The 22570-nt window shown below is 40.9% G+C and overlaps 1 protein-coding gene across 4 annotated transcripts in view; it reads right to left on the reverse strand.

Annotated features, from left to right (window-relative positions):
• Positions 1-21476, reverse strand: part of GRB7 (growth factor receptor bound protein 7) — an 80459-nt gene extending 58983 nt beyond the window's left edge. For 2 of the 4 annotated variants that reach the window (XM_063459086.1, XM_063459084.1), the window contains exons 1-2: positions 20472-21476; positions 17638-17707 (exon numbers count right to left, since the gene is read on the reverse strand). In XM_063459086.1, the coding sequence (XP_063315156.1) occupies positions 17638-17707; positions 20472-20642 (241 nt within the window). In that variant the 5' untranslated portion in view covers positions 20643-21476. Of the gene's footprint in view, positions 1-8758; positions 8821-17637; positions 17721-20471 lie in introns of those variants that run through there. The other 2 variants (XM_063459087.1, XM_063459088.1) reach the window with 2 other exon arrangements.
• Between the last annotated feature and the right edge of the window lie 1094 nt (positions 21477-22570).

Here is a 22570-nt window from a genome sequence, read left to right on the forward strand (position 1 = left end):
ATCCTGCTCCAGAATTTCTGGCAGATGTCATCAAATCTTTGGTTGAAAGCAGTGAGCCAGTCCTGTGTCCTCATGCCTGATAGTGGGTGCTGAGTCACTGGGACGGCGGCCATGTTGCGTGCGCCACTTGGGTCCCGAGTCGGCCCCTTACTTGATGTGCTGAGAGTGTGAGTCCTTCAGTGGGGACCGGGATATCCCTCCCGGCCCAGAGGGGGGGGCAGCGAGGCGAGTGGTAGACCTCCCCTGTGGCAGCCTCGCGTGGGGCAGGTGATCGGCCGTTTCACCCGCCCGGCAGCGGAGGTAGGCCGCAATGTGGTCTCTGTGGGATGAAACGAGCGGGTAAGTCCGCAAAATCGCAGGGGCTTCCCCCAGGTTCGCCTACAGCTATATGCAGCTTTGCTGGGCACCGCTGGTCGGCTGGGCACCCGATGTCGGGCAGATTGCGAGGTTTAGATCAGGAGCTCAGGCGATGTGCAGCCAGCCGCCATGATGCCCAAGCCCCGCCCCCCACGTTATGTATTTTATGTCTTGTAGCAAAGAAGGCTCAAGGGCTAAAAGTCATCAACGAAGAGGGAATAGATACAGGAAGAATAAAGTATGTAACAATGGAAAATATAAAATATATGTCATAGACATTACCCTAATCTTGTACACTACAGCCTGAACACTGCAGAGATTATATTTACCTCATACACTACAGCCTGCACTCTACGTAGATTATATTTACCTTGTACACTACAGCCTGCACTCTACGTAGATTATATTTACCTCGTACACTACAGCCTGCACTCTACGTAGATTATATTTACCTCGTACACTACAGCCTGCACGCTAGAGATTATATTTACCTCATACACTACAGCCTGCACGCTACAGAGATTATATTTACCTCATACACTACAGCCTGCATGCTACAGAGATTATATTTACCTCATACACTACAGCCTGCACGCTACAGAGATTATATTTACCTCTTACATTACAGCCTGCACGCTACAGAGATTATATTTACCTCTTACACTACAGCCCGCACGCTACATAGATTATATTTACCTCGTACACTACAGCCTGCACGCTACAGAGATTATATTTACCTCATACACTACAGCCTGCAAGCTACAGAGATTATATTTACCTCATACACTACAGCCTGCAAGCTACATAGATTATATTTACCTCTTACACTACAGCCTGAACACTACAGAGATTATATTTACCTCGGACACTACAGCCTGCACGCTACATAGATTATATTTACCTCTTACACTACAGCCTGCACGCTACATAGATTATATTTACCTCTTGCACTACAGCCTGCACGCTACATAGATTATATTTACCTCGTACACTACAGCGTGCACGCTACAGAGATTATATTTACCTCATACACTACAGCTTGCACACTACATAGATTATATTTACCTCGTACACTACAGCCTGCATGCTACATAGATTATATTTACCTCGTACACTACAGCCTGCACGCTACAGAGATTATATTTACCTCATACACTACAGCCTGCAAGCTACAGAGATTATATTTACCTCATACACTACAGCCTGCAAGCTACATAGATTATATTTACCTCTTACACTACAGCCTGAACACTACAGAGATTATATTTACCTCGGACACTACAGCCTGCACGCTACATAGATTATATTTACCTCTTACACTACAGCCTGCACGCTACATAGATTATATTTACCTCTTGCACTACAGCCTGCACGCTACATAGATTATATTTACCTCGTACACTACAGCGTGCACGCTACAGAGATTATATTTACCTCATACACTACAGCTTGCACACTACATAGATTATATTTACCTCGTACACTACAGCCTGCATGCTACAGAGATTATATTTACCTCATACACTACAGCCTGCACGCTACAGAGATTATATTTACCTCTTACACTACAGCCTGCACGCTACAGAGATTATATTTACCTCATACACTACAGCCTGCACACTACATAGATTATATTTACCTCGTACACTACAGCCTGCATGCTACAGAGATTATATTTACCTCATACACTACAGCCTGCACGCTACAGAGATTATATTTACCTTGTACACTACAGCCTGAACACTACATAGATTATATTTACCTCATACACTATAGCCTAAACGCTACAGAGATTATATTTACCTTGTACACTTCAGCCTGCACGCTACATAGATTATATTTACCTCGTACACTACAGCCTGCACACTACAGAGATTATATTTACCTCATACACTACAGCCTGCACGCTACATAGATTATATTTACCTCTTACACTACAGCCTGCATGCTACAGAGATTATATTTACCTCTTGCACTACAGCCTGCACGCAACATAGATTATATTTACCTCATACACTACAGCCTGCACACTACAGAGATTATATTTACCTCTTACATTACAGCCTGCACGCTACATAGATTATATTTACCTCGTACACTATAGCCTAAACGCTACAGAGATTATATTTACCTTGTACACTATAGCCTAAATGCTACAGAGATTATATTTACCTTGTACACTTCAGCCTGCACGCTACATAGATTATATTTACCTCATACTTAAACCTGCACGCTACAGAGATTATATTTACCTCATACACTACAGCGTGCATGCTACATAGATTATATTTTTCATTTTACAATACAGCCTGCACACTACAGAGATTATATTTACCTCATACACTACAGCCTGCACGCTACAGAGATTATATTTACCTCTTACACTACAGCCTGCACGCTACAGAGATTATATTTACCTCTTACACTACAGCCTGCATGCTACAGAGATTACCGTATATTTACCTCTTGCACTACAGCCTGCACGCAACATAGATTATATTTACCTCTTACACTACAGCCTGCATGCTACAGAGATTATATTTACCTCTTACATTACAGCCTGCACGCTACATAGATTATATTTACCTCGTACACTATAGCCTAAACGCTACAGAGATTATATTTACCTTGTACACTATAGCCTAAATGCTACAGAGATTATATTTACCTTGTACACTTCAGCCTGCACGCTACATAGATTATATTTACCTCATACTTAAACCTGCACGCTACAGAGATTATATTTACCTCATACACTACAGCATGCATGCTACATAGATTATATTTTTCATTTTACAATACAGCCTGCACACTACAGAGATTATATTTACCTCATACACTACAGCCTGCACGCTACAGAGATTATATTTACCTCGTACACTTCAGCCTGCACGCTAGAGATTATATTTACCTTATACACTACAGCCTGCACGCTACATTGATTACATTTACCTCGTACACTTCAGCCTGCACGCTACATAGATTATATTTTCAATTTTACAATACAGCCTGCACGCTACAGAGATTATATTTACCTCATACACTACAGCCTGCACGCTACAGACATTAATATTATACACTACATCATGAAATCCACAGACATTACACTACAGCCTGCACGTTACAGACATTAATATTATACACTACAGCCTGAAATCCACAGACATTACACTACAGCCTGCACGTTACAGACACTACGCTATGGCCTGCGTGTTATCGACATTACCTTTTACCTCATGCACTGTTACCTGCTTGTTAAAAACATTCATTTTCCTCTAACACTGAAATCTGATTGGTATAAACATTACCCTTTACCGTATGCGATATGCCCAGCATGCTATGGACTTTACCTTTTACATTAGAGCCGGTTAGTTATAAGTATTACATTATTCTCACTTATAAGAATATAACTGACACTACATAGAATTCAGGGGAGACGTGGCTTATAATGAACAAACTGTTCAACAAGATATACTGTACATCTTGTGAACAGCTGTACATATACTTTAGTTATTCACTGGATCCGGTGAAAATTGCAAAATTCTGACCACAATGGCAATTCTGGTATTTATAAAATACGGTCAGAATACGGTCAAAATTTGGTCAGACCAAGCATATCTGCAGCAAATGTCCAGAAGCATTCTGTGTCTGAATTAAACCAACTGCTTTCACACATTATCTTCAATTTGTATTGTGTCATGTTTTAGATTTTTGTGTTTTTTAGGGGGAGGGGCTAGTTTTGCTTTCATTTTATTAGTTGTGCTTAAAAGTATGAATTTGTGGCCCTTCAGGGGGCTGAAAATAAGAGTTGAAAGAATAGAAGATTTCTAATGGTATGTAAATTTTTTATTTTACAGGTATTAGTTTTAATGGCCATTCTCATTATTATTAATTAAATCAGTGAGTTAGGTAGGGTTATCTTATTTTAGTGGAGGTGACTAAAGGTTTGGGGGCTGCCATAATATAAATATTTAGAGCCCCCACCTGATGACCATGGCCCTGTAATGGTTATTGTGCTAGACCTTCCCTGGTAAGTAGTCGATTTGTTTTAGAACAGTTTGCACTGTAACAGAAATTGAGTACCATTAAGTACAAATAAAACGGTTATGGAGAATGTTTGTAGACTTTTTTTCAGAACGCATTGCATTTTTATGGCTAGTTATTGTGTAAATACAATACTAATTAGTAACAATTGGTAATAATTGATATTCTGTTATGGCTAGTGGCACTTTGTAGCAAAAGGGATGCTTACTAATGCTACTCCTTCCTAATGAATGTGAACCATCCCGAAAAGATTAAAATACGTTAGTAAAGAATATTGCCAATACCATGAAGAATATTACCTGTATAATAAAAACAAACATAAACACTCCAGTCTATATCATGCAGATGTGTCCTATACAACATAGAGCACACCTTGAGACTATTTTGTACACTACCATATAAACTGTAGCCTATATCAAATTACCTTGTACAGTAGTATACCACATAAAAAATGATTCCACCCTGAGAGAGACATTTAGCTAATGTCGCTAGTTTCCAAGCACTACACCTGGCGTCTAGATGTTAATTACCCTACTTAAAGGAACGTGAATTCCTAACCCTATTGTATTAAAACCACCCTTTAGCCCTCCTGCCTCCCTAAATATAGTAAAATCTTACTTGTATCCAAGTCTGCAGCTGCTAGCTCTGCCCCTGTCTGCCTCTGACCTGCCCATGTCTGCTGACATCATCGGAAGTGATTCTCTGAGCCAATTACAATGCTTCCCCATAGGATTGGATGAGACTGTCAAGGAGGCAGATCATGGGCAGAGCCAACACAAGTCAAACACAGCCCTTACCAATCAGCATTTCTTCATAGAGATGCATTGAATCAAAGTATTTATATGAGGAAAGTTCAGTGTCTGCATGCAGAGGGTGGAGATACTGAATGTTGTGCTGCTTACTCTGCACAAGGAAGCACCTCTAGCAGCCATCTAATGAGTGGCCAGTGGAGGTACCCCCAGGTTGTAATGTAAACATGGCATTTTCTCTGAAAAGACAGTGCTTACTGTAAAAAGCCTGAAGGTAATGATTATACTCACTAGAACAAATGCAATAAGCTGTAGTTGTTCTGGTGGCTATAGTGATCCTTTAATGTTACTCATGTTGTTTCCTATATTTGATATTAATCATCACCAATAATAAAACACTGCATATATATTAATGTGTCAGTTGCGTTCACCATAAACTGTATGCCGGCCCAACAGGATACTGGGAAATATCCTGGTGGGCTTCTGAATTTGGGCTTATCCTCTGCACAGCCGCTGATATGGGGGGCTGCTGAATTTGGGCTTAACCTCTGCACAGCCGCTGATATGGGGGGCTGCTGAATTTGGGCTTAACCTCTGCACAGCCACTGATATGGGAAGGGGGGAGAACACTAGCAGAGGTGCTGTGTGTTTAATAATATTTGCAGGTGGTCCCAGAAGATAGGGAATCTCCTGCAATCATCAATGAGAGCTTAGCTGCAATGTCTGTGAAGGAGTTGGTCAGTGCCTGCCTGGCAACACCAGCCAGCTCCTTCACAGGACACTAGCTTTAGGAAGCCTCACTAAGGGAGGGAGCAGGAAATGAGTTTTAAGGTCCTCCCCACCCTCAGTAAGACTTCCTCCAACATCACACCGCATGGGAGCTGCAGGTCAGGAGGGGAAGCGCATGGTGCTGCTGCTCCCAGTAAGCAGGTACACTGGGCTACCAGGGTAAGTGAAAGTGGCAGCTTATTTTGGGACAGAGGGGGAAATGGAGCTATAGGAGAGGAGGGATGCATCTAGAGGGAAAAGTGAGAGGGAGATGGAGGGGAGGGGAAGATGGAGCTGAAGGTAAAGAGTAGAGGGGAGAGAGATATGCAGCTGGAGAGAGGGAGGCAGGTGGAGCTGCAGGGGACAGAGGGAGGGAAATCGAGCTGGAGGAGAGGGGGGAGATGGTAGTGGGGCAGAAATGGAGGTGGATGGGGACAGAAGGAGATGCAGCTGGATGGGGCAGAGGGAGCATACTGGAGGGGGGGGGAGAGAGATGGAGGGGATTGGGATCTGGAGGGGTCAGAGAGAAGGAGATGGAGCTGGGGGAAGGAGATGGATCTGAAGGGGAGAGGAAGAGGAACTTTTTATTCCCAGTTCGATCCTGCTATCTGTTATATGAGTTCTGAGTTTTATCTTATACTGTGGACCCAACCAATCCATGTACAGACTGCGTCACTTAAAGGAGTTTAGCTTTTTAAATAGGAATTAGCACTTTTATAAATGAACCTTGTTACACCCCACCCCGCTCGCAGTCAGTCAGACAAATGGTCCTGTTACTTCCTGGTTTGGTTAGCTCAGTGGAACTAAACTCAAGAGGCAGCAATTGCCCAGAGCACCTTCATTGCTAAGATTCATTGAACTGCATTGAGAAGTCTGTGATTGGACAACGAGAGAAATCGAGCCAAAGTTGATATTTTCTACCCTATCTAATGCTATTTTGCCCTAAAAGGGTGGATCTTGTTGGACTCCCTGTACAGCAGAGACACACATGAGTCGCAAGAAACAGAAATCAGACAAGCCTCAGTTAGGCATTAATATTGAGGATCTTCTAGTGCAGGCTCATGGCTCTCTTGGGCACAAGATTGCCTTCTATCAAAAGGATTGCTCAGACCTTTCAGACGACCTGTCCTTTGTGGCTGAGGAGGAAAACCTGCATGTTCCGACTAATCCACTGTCGGGTCCATCAAGACCAGTCTTCTCTAAGGTGAGAGCAGTTCTGAAGGAGTTCCTGATGGACCTGCTGAAAAATATGCTGGCTGAAGTAGCCACGCTTCACAAAGATTTTCAGGGCCTGACACGCCAACGTGGAGGATTGGAGAACACATTCCAGCGATGAAGCTACCGCATTTTCTAAGACGTCTGCTGGTGGCTTGTTGCCTTGACTGGCCAAAGCTGTTGTGTTGGATGGACACATCGTTGTGGCGAGGGTCACATTTGCCATTTACATCCCTCTTACAAAATCATAACATTCGCTGCTATTGGTGACTGTCCTCCACACTCCTCGTTTTACGAAGTCCTTCCCCCGTCACATATTCCAGGCAATTAGTATGTTTGCATTTTATGATAGAGAGGCATGATATCATACTGTTAACGTCTTTAGGTCACTCTTATCGCATTATATTCATATATATTCTTTTATTTTTGTTAATACACAACGCTTCACCGCCTACCTGACGTATGAGCTGAACGTACCCTAGTTACGTTTATTGGTTTGAAAACAGTGAACAGTTAAACAAAATGTTATTCTATTTATATTGTCTTAAGTACCTCAACCCATGGGCTGTTATGTATCATACAAGATGTGTATACTGTACACTGATCTATTGTGTTAATAGCAATGTTAACTGTCTTCATATCTCATGTCCGTGGACTGAACCAAAAATAAAGAGTTTAAAAATAAAAAATATGGTTTTATTCTGTACTCTTCTGCGGTTTCTTGTTGCTATGACTTGCTTTAGTAGCTGATTGATTTAGTATACTTTGCAACTATATCATATATAGTACATCACCAAATCAATCTCTCTCTCTCTCTCTCTATATATATATATATATATATATATATATATATATTTGCACACACACAAACACATATATAGATATAATAATATACAGGTTCATACATACACACACACACACACACACACACTCACTGCATGTTTTGACATTATCTCTCCTAATACCGTAGCTCATAGAGTTCTCTCTGCAGCTTCTAGAATGGGCCTGAGGTTTATTTTCTAAATTTAGACCTCACCGGCTGCTTATGTGCACTGTAATCTAGGGGCCTTTCAGCTGCTGTTGGTGTACGTTTCACACACTTGGGTGGCAGAGAGTTGTGGTAATGGTAGTTCAAAAACAGCTGGAGGACCAGTGCTGAACCTCTCCCCCCACATTACCCCCTCCTTAAAGAAAATAACCTAGAAATACAGACTCTGACGCAGATAAGAACTAAAAGACTCATCAAGGCTGCCCTTATTGCATGTAAATAGTAATCTGAATTCATTAAAGAGAGCCTGTTACATATCCCAGACATACTCGAATTCCCTTACAGATTTTGCCTCTAACACCTTCACTAGAGAAACCCCCCTGCCCTCAATTCTGTGTGCTATACATTGTGTACACAAAAGCAAAGCCAGAACATCTGAGTGCAGATACATCGTAGGAGCCACAAAGCAAAGTTTAAATCTCTATCTTACAACCATTCTGTTTGTATCAGGATAACAGTTACACTACAACATGTCACAGAAACCCACACTTGTATGGAAAATCATAAGCATTCTAAAGTTCTATGTGAAGATTGGGCATAGCAGTGAGAACCTAAACTACATTGATAAGCTTCCTACCTGTGCCGGTGACAGTACAGAGATCCAGGGGGGGGTTATCTCTACGAGCCGAGAACTGGCAATTCCTGTTTATCCTCCTGTCTTTATCTACCTGTTCATATTTGCATAGGCACACCTCTTCAGGTGACCTCACCTGGCAAAATGTCTGCCTCCCTCATGAAATATGAATCACAGGCATCTTATTAAGAAACTAGCAAGCAATGTTGCACACATGTACCATTCATACTACTGATTTATATATCTATATCACACAAACTTGCATTTATATATATATACATGTGTGTGTGTGTGTGTATGTATGGGTGTCTGTGTGTTTGTATGTTACTGTATATGGATACTTTATGGCTGTGTACATTATACATTCTCTGTGTGGTTAACGTACATACTGTCTGCATACTGATTCATTGTGTATACATAGTATATACACTCCCTCCTTAAAGGCTGACTGAACTCTTGGACTGTCTCCAATGCCCAGGAACAAGCCTCTCCTCCCTCCTCTCTGTCTGAGACTGGGGAGGGAATAAGCTGCAGATCTGTTAAGTACAGTGACATAAAGGCACAGAAAAAAGATTCAGCTACGTGTGCCAAATTGTGTCCTTACAGCAGAGCCACACCTAATACACTCTGTACATTACAAGTGACAGGTTTCATAGCTGTGACGGAGAAGCACAAAACATCTCATGAACATCGCCAGGGACAAACAAAATGTTTAGCTGGCATGGGCCAGTGTTCTGTTATGATTCCATCTATGGAACTGTGAGATCTTATTTTCTTCTAAGAGTGTTGAGGCAATATTCCTCCTAAAAAAAAAAATGCCATTTGTTGACTACCGGTATGTGTTGTTTTGTGAGTAGACTGGTAGGAACTATCAGGTAATTAAGTGTTGTAATAAAAAAAAAAACGAGGTAGAGTGAATCATTTTACTAAGGCTCTAATAATAACCAAAAACATGATTACATATTGTCTACTCCCTGAAAAGGGTGACGACATCAAACAGGAAGGACCTGTGGGTCATGGATGACACAAAGGTGGACTATATTTTTTGTTAAGCTGTCACTGGGGAGGTGTGAGTGACACAGCAAAACAATTAGCAAAACTCCACTCTCTCATAAGGGACACATAGGGACAATGGTGCTGAGTGATTGACAAATGGGCCCTGTGATACAAAGAGTCAACTCATCACAATGCAAGGCGACACAAATAGGCAGATGCTATGAAATATATAGAGATTGGCTTTATATTGTCATCTTACAGGGAACAGTTCATAGGTCTTTTTTGACAGTCTTTCAATTATGCTTATGGGGTTACTGTGACGAGCACTTAAAGGAAACCTATAATCACGAAAATAGCAATTGTTTTTTCAGAACTATAGCGCTGAGACTCCTCTGCTGCATCCGCATGCTATGCCTCCAAAATCATCAGCGTGCCTGCTGACATCTTTCCAATACATTGCGATCTCTCTCAGTGCATTGCTTCTCATAGAGAAGCATTGGTGGAAGCAATGCGCATGCACTATTATACGCCCCTCCAATCAAATGCTGCTATGGAGTAGGAAGTGCCTCTAGTTGCGGTCAGGCCTTCCATCTCAGTGATGACGCCATGTGATGTGCTTACCCAGAAAAAAAGGGAAGTCCAACTCAAAACACTTCACATGATAAAAAAACAACAACTATGTAGTAGATATAACCCAAATAAAAACAGGTATACATTTATTCATGCAATTTGTCATTGAGGGTACATCTAAGCAAGCTCAACCCTTTTTCTCCAGAACAGACTTTCATAAGGTTATTCACTAAATACGGATTTTGTCCGGATGGAAAAATCTGGTGAAAAAAATGGTTGCATTACGACTGGAATAGAAATTCTCATATTTACTAAAGCTAATTTGGTTTGAATTTGGTCAGCCCAACCAAATTTGCACCAATCAGCTACATTAATTCAGTTTCTGGTTGAAAATGAGTGTTTTTTCGCATGTGAACCATATAAAAAGTATCGGACTAGAAGTATATACAATGCACCAATTTTAAAACGACTAGAGACAAATGCACCCAGGAGGATGCTCAATCGCAAATTAGCGTTCACTCGCTTTGTGAGGTTTAACCACATTTGTGCAATTTATTGGAATGTATTATGGTACATTCCTCTTCTTCTCATGGAAACAAAAATTGAATAAACAATTAATAATAAATGTTAAAAAGTAAAAAAATGAGTCACTGTTGGGGCATATCTACTAAACAGTGAGCAGCCAAATCTGCTGCCTAATCGCTAGCATGGGGGAAGCTCCCCATGAGAATATTTGTATGACAACTCTCGAGAGAAGTGAGATTGGTTGGCTTTTTGTGGGGCTAAAGAAAAGTAAATCTAAGAAGAAATAAGACATCTAATGGCAAGTATACTTTTTAATTTACAGGTTTTTAGATTTATCGGGCAAGCCTCACTATATGAGTGGGTACCTAGGCTATTTTAAACTGGGCAGGTGGTGGCTAAGGGCTTGAGGACCCATAGCCACTGGAGAGGAGGTGGGCAATGGTGGGTCCACCTTTCTCCTTGTTGGGTCTGTCAATGGGTGTGGGCAGGGAACACCAGGTCCCCTTGGTTATAATAAAAAAAATAGCCCTCACCCGTCACCTGTTTGTTAAGGTTATTAAATTAAGGTTATTAAATAGTCCTCACCCACCATTCATCTGTGGGGGTTGATGGTGAACTAGGTCCCCCCAAATTTTAATTAGTAGCTCTCACCATGGGTAAGGGCAAGGGGGGCACTAGGATGCCTCCTCCATTTTTTTGTTAAAAGTCCCCACCCACTGGGCACAACTAGGCATAGATAACTGCTCACCCCGCATTATTTAAATATAAACTCCCATCCGATGCCCATGAGTGGTGGCATTGGGGGACCTGTTGCTGGCCCCCTGTGTTATTTTTACAGGCCCTGTCTCATGGCTGCCCAGCACGAGTTTATAGTTACAGCTGGCTGTTCACTATTTAGTAGACTTAGAGTTGTGGATAAAAAGCTTATTTCACAGTCTGTGACTCTACATAATTCTTCTTCAGCACTTTCAGTGTAGTGGTGTTGTGGAGACAGGCTCAGGCACCAAGTGTAGTGTTGTGGAGACAGTCTCAGGCACCGAGTGTAGTGGTGTTGTGGAGACAGGCTCCATCACCAAGTGTAGTGGTGTTGTGGAGAAAGGCTCAGGCACCGAGTGTAGTGGTGTTGTGGAGAGAGGCTCCAGCACCAGGCTCCAGCACCAGGTGTTGTAGAGACAGGCTCAGGCACCAAGTTTGTGGAACTAATCAATGAAAAAAGGACAAGGTGAGGCCTAATAGAAAGCAGTTATTGTTGGTCGATTCTATCTAGAGGCGTGGAGCTGGACAATAGCCATCTTGTGAGATTTCTTCCTGGAGCTACTGCTCGCAGAGACAGGAGATATATTTTTTTATATGGTTTAACAAGCAAAGCAGGAAGGGGAATTGGATGTACTTGTACATCTAAGGACAAATGACTTGGCTTGCAATATGGTTTCAGAGGTAAAGGAAGTTTTTTGTGTCTTTGCCAATGATATACGGCAGGTTGCTTCCACACTGTCATTCTTTGTAGTTCTGCCTGTGCATAACACTCAGAATGACAGGCAGATGCGTATTAGGGCCTTTAATTTGTGGCTTGGTGAATGGTGTTGGGAGCAACGATTTGGTTTCATTTCTCATGGTAGCTCTATTTGGAATGGAAATGAACTGCACAAAAAAAATGGTTTGCATCTTTCTCAAAAGGGGACAAATGTTCTCAGTGAGCAGTTGAGGTTTTGCTAGGATGTATTTAAACTTGGAGGGGGGCAAAAGGGTGATAAAACATTGTCCCCTAAAACAAGGGCAGAAAGTGCCTGTAGCAAGTGTGTTAAAAAATGACAAGCTTAGAGTCATGTCTCGCAGTTTAGGGAATAAGATCCATGAACTTGTGGCAATAATGGCAACTGATAGTGTAGATTTAGTCGATGTTACTGAGACATGGTATAATGAGAAAAATGACTAGGACATAGCAATACCAGGGTATTCTTTATATAGAAAAGACAGAGAAGGCAAGAAAGGGGTGGCCCTGTATGCGAAGGATAACATAAAATCTATCCTAATAAAAGATAGTGAGGCGAAACATAGTCAGTTTGTGTTAAGTTAGAATATGGTAATCACACAGTAACTCGTATGGTGTGATTTATAGGCTTCCAGGACAAATAGAAGAGTTAGATAATCTACTAGTTGAGGAAATAGCTAAAATGACAATGAAAGGGGAAGTTATCATCATGGGTGACTTTAATCTTCCAGATGTGAACTGGAAAACCAAAATATCTGCTTGTGCCAGGAGCACACATATTCTAATCTCCTTACTAGGACTATCTATAAAACAAGTCGTTGAGGAGTCAACTCGCAAGGAGGCCATACTAAATTTAGTGTTAACAAATGGAGATTTGCAATCAGATATTACTGTAGGTGAACGTTTAGGATACAGTGATCACCAGTCAGTGTGGTTTAATATAAGAACAGTGACTGAGTCACACTACAGAAAAACAAAAGTTTCAGATTTTAGAAAAACAGATTTTTCGAAAATTAGAATGTGTGTAAAGGAGTCATTATCAGACTGGTGCAGTTTAAATGGAGTCCAAGAGAAATGGGATTATTTTAAAATTGCACTACAGAAGGCAACAGAAAATTCAGTCAGGCTTGTCAGTAAGAGAAAAAAATTTAAGAGTACTATGGTACTCCGCAGAAGTGTCCAAAATAGTAAAAAACAAAAGGTTAACATTTAGTAATTGTAAAAAACCCCAGAGTGAGGAAGATAGACAGATCTATAGTTCAGTCCTTGGTCCCCTACTGTTCTCCATCTATAGTGCCTCCCTTGGTAAACTCACCAGCGCCTTTGGCTTCCATTATCATTTATATGCAGATGACACACAAACCTACCTGTCCTCTCCTGATCAATCTCCGCCCATCTTCTTGACTTGTGTCTCTGACTGCCTGTCCGCGATTTCCAATTGGATGGCTGCTCACTTCCTTAAACTCAACCTGTCCAAAACAGAACTTCTGGTCTTTCCTCCCTCAAGTGTTGCTAGTCCTGTGTCTGTCTCCCTCCAAGTCAACGGCGCCACCATCTCCTCTAACTCGCAGGCTTGCTGTCTAGGTGTTCTCTTTGACTCCGACCTCTACTTCACCCCCCATGTCCAGTCGATCGCCAAATCCTGCCGCTTCCATCTCAAAAACATAGATCGCATCCATCCCTAATTAACACCAGACGCGGCTAAAGTGCTGGTCCATGCCGTTGTTCTTTCTCGTCTTGACTACTGCAATCTACTTCTGAGTGGTCTTACGTGTTCCCAGATTGCACTGCTGCGGCAAGGCTCATTTTCCTGTCTGCCCGCACCTCCCACGTCTTTCCCTCTGTCAGTCCCTACATTGGCTTCAAGTTAGATATAGGGCTCAATTTAAGATTCTGGTGCTTGCTTACAAGTTCCTACATAATGCTGCTCCAACCTACCTATCCTCCCTAATACACAAGTATGTCCCGTTGAGGCCCCTGCGCTCTGCCGAAGACCTACGTCTATCCTCTGTCCGTACTCCCACATCTGATGCTCGCCTCCAAGACTTCTCCAGGGCTGCACCTTTTCTATGGAACTCCCTTACCTTCTCCATTAGACTTTCACCCAGTCTCCACTCCTTCAAAAAATCTTTGAAAACACACTTCTGCAGGAAAGCATATAATTTAAACTGTTAGTGGATTTTCATTTCCCACCCTCCCCCCATGACTCCTCTCCTGCAAATGTCAAAAATAACCTACTAAGTTCCCAGTGAATACTTTTCTAGAAACCTATTTTATTACCCCTACTTATACCTTTTGTGTCACTATACCCCACTCCCTCCAGCATGTAAGCTCATTGAGCAGGGCCCTCAACTCCTCTGTTCCTGTGCGTCCATTTGTCTGGTTACAATTACGTGTCTGTTAGTCCACCCATTGTACAGTGCTATGGAATTTTGCTGGCACTGTATAAATAATAAAATAATAATCTATAAGATTAGGCAGAAAGAGGCTAAGCAAGTTGTAAGAGCTCCCAAGTCACACACAGAAGAGAAAACAGCCCAGTCAGTAAAAAAGATACATAAATGAGAAAAGGAAAGTAAAACAAGGATTAGTTAGATTAAAAACAAAAGAAGGTAGATATGAAAAAGAGGATAACAGTCTTGCTGACTGCCTCAATGAATATTGTTGTTCAGTATTTACAGATGAAAATGAAGGAAAGGGACCTCAGTTAGGAAAACGGACAAATTAGTCATTTGATTTATGTCATTTTTTACATTTTAAAGAGGAAGAGGTTCTATTTCAACTATCAAAAGTAAAGACAAATAAGTCTATGGGGCCTGATGGAAAACACACAAAGTTATTAAAAGAGCTTAGTGGTGTACTAGCAAAACCATTAACGGATTTATTTAACCAATTATTGTTTACGGGAGTAGTCCCAGAAGGTTGGAAATTAGCGAATGTTAGTAGTAGGGAGGAGTCAGGCAATTATAGGTCAGTAAGCCTTACTTCGGTAGTGGGGAAAGTAATGGAAACCATGTTAAAGGATAGGATTGTTAAACATCTAAAATCACAGGGATTTCAAGATCAGAGACAACATGGGTTTTCTTCAGGGAGATCATGCCAAACTAATCTTACTGATTTTTTTGATTGGGTAACTAAAATAATAGATCAGGATCGTGCAGTAGACATTGCTTACCTAGATTTCAGTAAGGCTTTTGACATTGTCACACATAGAAAGCTTATCAATAAACTGCAATCTTTAAGTTTGGATTCCAATATTGTTAAACGGGTTAGACAGTGGCTGAGTGACAGGCAACAAAGGGTTGTAGTCAATGGAGTATATTTGAAGCGAGGTCTTGTTACCAGCGGGGTACCTCAGGGATCTGTACTTGGACCCATTCTCTTTAATATTTTTATTAGTGATATTGCAGAAGGTCTTAATGGTAAGGTATGTCTTTTTGCTGATGATACAAACATATGTAACAGGGTTTATGTTCCAGGAGGGATAAGCCGAATGGCAAATAATTTAGGTAAACAAGAAAAATGGTCAGAGCTGTGGCAAGTGACATTTAATGTGGATAAGTGCAAGATAATGCATCTTGGATGTAAAAATCCAAGGGCAGAGTACAGAATATTTGATAGAGTCCTAACCTCAACATCTGAGGAAAGGGATTTAGGAGTAATAATTTCAGATGACTTAAAAGTAGGCAGGCAGTGTAATAGAGCAGCAGGAAATGCTAGCAGGATGCTTGGTTGTATAGGGAGAGGTATTAGCAGTAGAAAGAGGGAAGTGCTCATGCCATTGTACAGAACACTGGTGAGACCTCACTTGGAGTATTTTACGCAGTACTGTAGACCGTATCTTCAGAAGGATATTGATACCTTAGAGAGAGTTCAAAGAAGGGCTACTAAACTGGTTCATGGATTGCAGGATAAAACTTACCAGGAAAGGTTAAAGGGTCTTAACATGTATAGCTTGGAGGGAAAACGAGACGAGGGGATATGACAGAACATATATTAAATACATAAAGGGAATCAACACAGTAAAGGTGGAGACTATATTTAAAAGAAGAAGAACCACCACAACAAGAGGACAAAGTGTTAAATTAGAGGGGTAAAGGTTTAAAAATAATATCAGGAAGTATTACTTTACTGAGAGGGTAATTGATGCATGGAATAGCCTTCCAGCTAAGGTGGTAGAGGTTAACACAGTGAAGGAGTTTAAGCATGCGTGGGATAGGCATAAGGCTATCCTAGACTTAAGATTAGGCCAGGGACCAAAGAAAGTATTTAGAAAATTGGGCAGACTAGATGGGCTGAATGTTTCTTATCTGCCGTCAGTCACGTTCTATGATAAGCCCCAACGTGCCACATGGCAAATGGTTGCATAAGACAGATTTTAAACCTCCCTAATACTACCATAATATGGGGATCACATTGACTCCTATAGGCTAAATTACAAAAAAAATCATATGGCAGCTGGCTAGGATGTGCTGGCCAGTTATCACATGATTAGTCCTTTCACCCCTGAAATGTGTTTGTTTTTAACTGTTTGACCACTGTTTGACAATGCCAGTGAACAAATAGTTCAGATTTTTAAAATTCTGGCCCTGATTTTAACAATCCGGCTCCATATTTTAGCTTTCTAGCATCATTTAGCCTGGCTTTAATCCTGACCAGATTCAGGCTTGTTCTGAGCTTTTATTTTTCCTAAATCTAGACAATGTTAAATAGTGTGAACAATATCTGGATTTTGCAGTCTGAATGGCCTCATATAGAACTGTATGGTTTTACCCCATTTGATATGGGACCATTCGGACTCCAGTGAATATGTCTGTAAGTCTTTGCCGGAGAAATGACCATGAAGCCTCTGAGCACCAAACGTGTGCAAGGAAGGACACAGTACTCACATAAGATCTGTAAAAACACATGCATTCAAGCTTGTGTGATTTCACGGAACACTTGAAGGGCCACTGTGATTGGGGTGTAAGGCACAGAACTCCACCAGAGAGCACATGCCACTTATTGCAGTTAATGAAAGTACAAGATATCCTCCCTGAATTGATAGCCAGGCTAATAAAATTAATTCATAAAAGTGCTGATTTTACGTAGAAGTGCAATTAAGCTGGGATGCTCCTGACACTTAAAGCACCCCTACCTACATGCATGCATTTTGTTGTTATGTAAGTCCTCTACCATACAAGCTAGAGGTTTGCCCTTAACTTTAAACCCGACCCTTGCGTGCATGAACTTTGATAATAAGGCTTAAACCCTTTATTGATAAATCAGTTGCTCTGTTATTGCAACAGAAAGGTCTTACCTTCATCCAGTGGTTCTTTATTGCTGATACAGTCCTTCGGTTTGCCTATTATTCTCTCTCCACCATTCTCCTGCAAAAGAGAACTGTGCACACTGAATACTTGGACTTGCTTTGCCAGTAGCATTAACTCTTTGTTTACTTAAAGAGTTTTACAATGTTCCGTCAGAAAATGTTTAAAGGGACATGCATGCTTTTGAGACAACTGTCTCATTCAATGGCTCTGCCATTGAAGTTACCTCTTTCTGCAGGCAGAAAAAGCAGGTGAATATGATTTGTTTCCATTATTTACCAGGTTTTTCTTCCCTGCCTTTTCCACGTCTACCTTAGGGGGGAGGGCATTTATCTTGCCAATCGGTGTTCTATTTCTTGGTATTGTGGAAAATACCATTGCGCACGCATGACTCATTTGCACAATTAAATGATCTTGCAGCGTCATAGGTGTGCTTTGTGTGTGTTCACGTCTGGCACTTATCTCCCCTAAGCAACGAGCATTAATAAGACAACTTCCCCTACACAACGAGCACTAGCCAGATTCACTTCCTGGGTGGACTTGCTGAATTTGGTGAAACTTTGCTGCACTTCAAACCCGTGGTTGGAGCTCCCCGGCTGGTGACCTACTCCTGTGTGTGGAGGTACTGGCCAGAGAGAACTGCTAGGTGAAGGGAGCATACGAGCATATTAATTAATCACTGCAAGGCCTGGCCACCCGCTGTGGCTGTGTAAAAGTGTGTGTGTGTGTGTGTGTATATATATATATATTGTTACACTTGCTCTTCCTTTGTTGTTGTTTCCCTGGCTACCAGCAACCATTGCTCTTTTATTTGCAAAAGTCATGAGCATGCAGGTAGTTTCCCATGCATGGCTGGTGCTAGTGCATGTAAAACTGCAATGGATGGACTAGTGGGTGGGTAAGACGTGGGATGGAGGCTGAAAAAAATTTCCTTAGCTGAGAGGTGTGCTCAACAATGCAATCTGATCATGGTTATCATTTATAAATGTTTATCACATACTTTTCAATGTTTTTCTTGGCTTCTTTTGGTCTGTATATTTGTTTAAAAGTGTTTGCTTGATGGTTTAAGAAATGTCAAATGATGCATGTCCCTTTAATATTATGATTTTGTTACATTTTTTCACCTATTTTGAATGAATTAGGAGTCAAAAAGGATATCCAGTACGTGTTTCATTCTAAATAATTTGGTTTTAAAACGATATTGTGAATTTAACGTTGTCATGAAATAAAAAGCAAATAGCTAAATTCAGGCTTAAAGGGACAGTTTAGGCACTGTAACCATTTTATCTCATTAAACTAGTTATAGTTCCTGGAGTCTACTGGCATTGTCCCTCCATTCAATGTCAAACCCTTTTTTGGGCAATTTTGGCTCTTTGTCCAACTACAGCCTGGCACCCGCTGGAGGTATGGTTAAAGCAGAGATTACAAACTTCCTTAGTAATTCCATTTCATAACAGGAATGGGAGGCTGTGAAAGGCTGAAAGCAGTTAGCTGACACTCTCAGCCAATCACAGCCACCCATTGCTGTTCAAGCAAATGATTACTCATTAACATGAGCAGTAGAGAGGGGATGATGGGCTGCTGGGACTCTAATTTGCATTAAACCATTGAAAGGAGTTTGATACTGTACAGAAGGACTATGCCAGGAGACTCCAGACACTATGACCACTTCGATGAGATGAAGCTGTTACAGTGCCATTTAACCAGCTTTTGAGAATACTGCTGAGCTGAAAAATATTTTCAGCTCATGTTATTTGACTCAAATGTTGGTATTCAAATGACCACAATTTACAGATAAGTAAATGGTTAATTTACTGGTGAATAAACCTTGCAGTGGAGATATTACTAAACCTGGAATCGGTTTCATTTGGCAGGGGAGTTGCAAATGTTGGACAAAATTATCTATTTGGGAAATTATTTTCCAAATAAGTACGTTATTCTTCCAGATTGGCTAATATAGCCTAAAAAATACAATTCGGTTGTCAATTCTCCATTATTTCTGTTTTTTTTTTTGTTTTGTTTTTTGTTAAATAAACGTCTAAAGGCAAGACCAGCAAACTATAAACTGAGTTTTGATTCTTTTTCCCAACAATTTTAGAATTAATGTGAGCACCTTCACCATTCATTAGCTGTGCCCTTACCAATGCCATGCCGGCCAGAGGGTTCTTTAAGTGGTTTGGGCAACGGTGAGCAAGCATTCATCGTAATTAATTTCACAATTTACTTTGTAAAATAGTGCTACACACAAAAAAAATCTTAGTAACCCTATATTATCTCAGAAAATGAAGTATTGCCAAAATCATACAATGCAACTACTGTACCATCAACTGGTAGAGGTAATGGGCTGGACAGAAGCTTCTTAGAACGTTCAGTCAACTGACCTCTCTCCATATTGGCCATTGCATCTACACCTGACAACCAGATGTTACAACTGACAAACTGATGGTATTAATACTGACAAACATTAAGGGCTGTGTTCTCTCAGCAGAGTAAGGGTTTACACTGCTTACTGAATAGGAGTTTTCTCATATATATTAAAGGATGAATTGCTATTCAGTAAGTAGAGTAAACTCTTATTTGTCTACGAAAAGCCCTTAGATATTGCTACATTATTTCTACTGCTCTACCTATATAAGCAGTCAATTTAGATAACACCTTAATATTTTGGCAATGACAATGCCTGGGGTACTATTGGAGTTGTGTATATATCGCACTAGGACAAATTAGAATTTTTTTCCTTTAAAAAGAGGCTAACTGGGAAATATATTTTCTGTAGCCATACTTCCTATAAGTTTCTTTTTTTTTTTTTATCTAAATCTCTTACCTTTTTGTCGATGAGAAGTTCTCTAGCTCTCTTCTCATTAGGACAAACCTCCTTGTCATTTCCTCCCTCGACACAGCATAATAGTCTTTCCACGATATGTCTCCAAAAAAATCTATGGTTCCTCTGCCTTCCCACAGGGCGTGCGGCCCTCCTTTCCTCCCCCAAAAACATGGGGTACCATGTGCCACGTCACCCCTTCAGCCAAGAAGCAGTTAAATTAGTTCTCTTAATTTTTCCATGTTTTTATCAACTTGCAAACTGCTCACTTAACTGTATCACTTATCATAGGGGTTCCAGAACAAGTCACTGTACCACTTATTGCAGAAGTTTCAGGACAAACTATTGTATCACCTTTGTTAGAAGTTTCAGGACAAGTCACTGTTACACTTATCTTAGAGGTTTCAAGACAACTCACTGTATAACTTATCTGAGACGTTCCAGAATCTGTATCCAATAATCAGTGAGTCCCAGGGGTGTTGCAGGTGCTGTACCCTGAAAACTGACTTCTTATCTTCTTATCACTCCATGATGCACCACTGTGCCCCCCTCCCTGCTTGCCCCTGTCCTGCCTGCACACGGCTGTGGCTTTGCAGTGACGAGAAAGCTCAGTTGTTGACACAGATCACACACATAGTGATAACAGACAGAGTCCAGGGCTGTCCAAAAAACAAAATCTGCTCCCCACGTGGAGACTGAACTGTCCTTCAGAATAATGTGGTGCTAACTTCCAAAGGTGCTTCTAGTGAGTAACTTGTGCATAAATAGCCGTTTGATTGCAAGCTCTCAGGGACAATTGTTTATGTATTATATTTGCTCATCAAGAGGTCTGCAAAATGTTGGACTGCGGGTTCCAGAGTATATACACCTGTTTATGCTGTGTTTGCTTAAGGTACAAAGTGCTAAACACACCCTCTTCTTATTTTATTATCTTTTCGTCAGATCTAGAGTCTTGTTAAATTCCCTCCGATATCATTATTGCCTTCATTTGGTCCATGCTGCATGTACTCAAAATATATTAACCAATCAAGGAAGGAATGAAGAACCTGATCGTGTCCAGATGGTAAGAGAAACAAGACATGAAAAGTTGCAACAAAATTCCAGAAGGACCTTTATGTCGCCGAGAAGTGGTTAACTCAAAGTCTTGCTGGATCTCACGGCATTTCCAAAAGTAGAAGGGTAACGCAGTCGAGGGATAAAAGAGCCACCCAGCAGAGTTGGTGGGAATCACAGATGTCTGGAAAGGAAGAAGGTCTGAGACTGAACAGCCGGTGGTTCAGTTCAACAGAGATTGGCTTTAAGCACTGACTTCAGGTGGCAGGATTTCCCATAGCTCCAGCAGAGCAGCTGACACAACCTCATCTTACATGTTTTAAAACATGTATCATGAGCACGTGGTACAAGGGGGTAATTTTAGAGCATAATGTTACACGGCTGCCTTATAATTTTATGGAAGTCATAAATAGAAAAGGGGAAATGTATTTGTTTGGAGTCCGTCCAGTTCACTGGCGGGGAAACAGATGCAAATTGTTTGCACACTTGCATCTGTTATGTCATAAATAGTTAATGAATACATGTGCTCAATCTGTGATATTGCATGGTTACCTATATACACGTGAACTGTTAGTATAGTCTGTCTCCAGGTGTTACTGCCGAATGCAAGTACCTGATACTTTCTCTCAGTCAAAGGACTTTGTAGGGAAGATAAGGACAGTCATAAACCTGACATGATATGTACATTTTGTCAAGGAGTGAAAAAGCTATAAAATGCAATGTAACGTTAGAAGAAATGCAATTATACATTAAAATAATAACAAATGTATGTGTTTTAACCCAAAACAACGCTCTTAATAATGCGCTGAAGTTTTGGGGCAGATGTGCCTGGGCAGTGACAGATTGTCCTCTCTGGTTATCACTAAATCACATAGAATGTGAATATTTTACCCTTATTTCTAAAAACCAAAATATGTTGCAACGCGTCAGTAAAATAAAAATTGTCAGTTTAAAATAAATACAAAATAGATCACCTTAAACGGTTTCTCGAAGTGCTTTAAAACAAGTGCAATATAAATTGTCACCTTTGACAATTTTTAAAGGGCTTG

This window comes from Pelobates fuscus, chromosome 6 (assembly GCF_036172605.1).
Source record: "Pelobates fuscus isolate aPelFus1 chromosome 6, aPelFus1.pri, whole genome shotgun sequence".
NCBI lineage: Eukaryota > Metazoa > Chordata > Amphibia > Anura > Pelobatidae > Pelobates > Pelobates fuscus.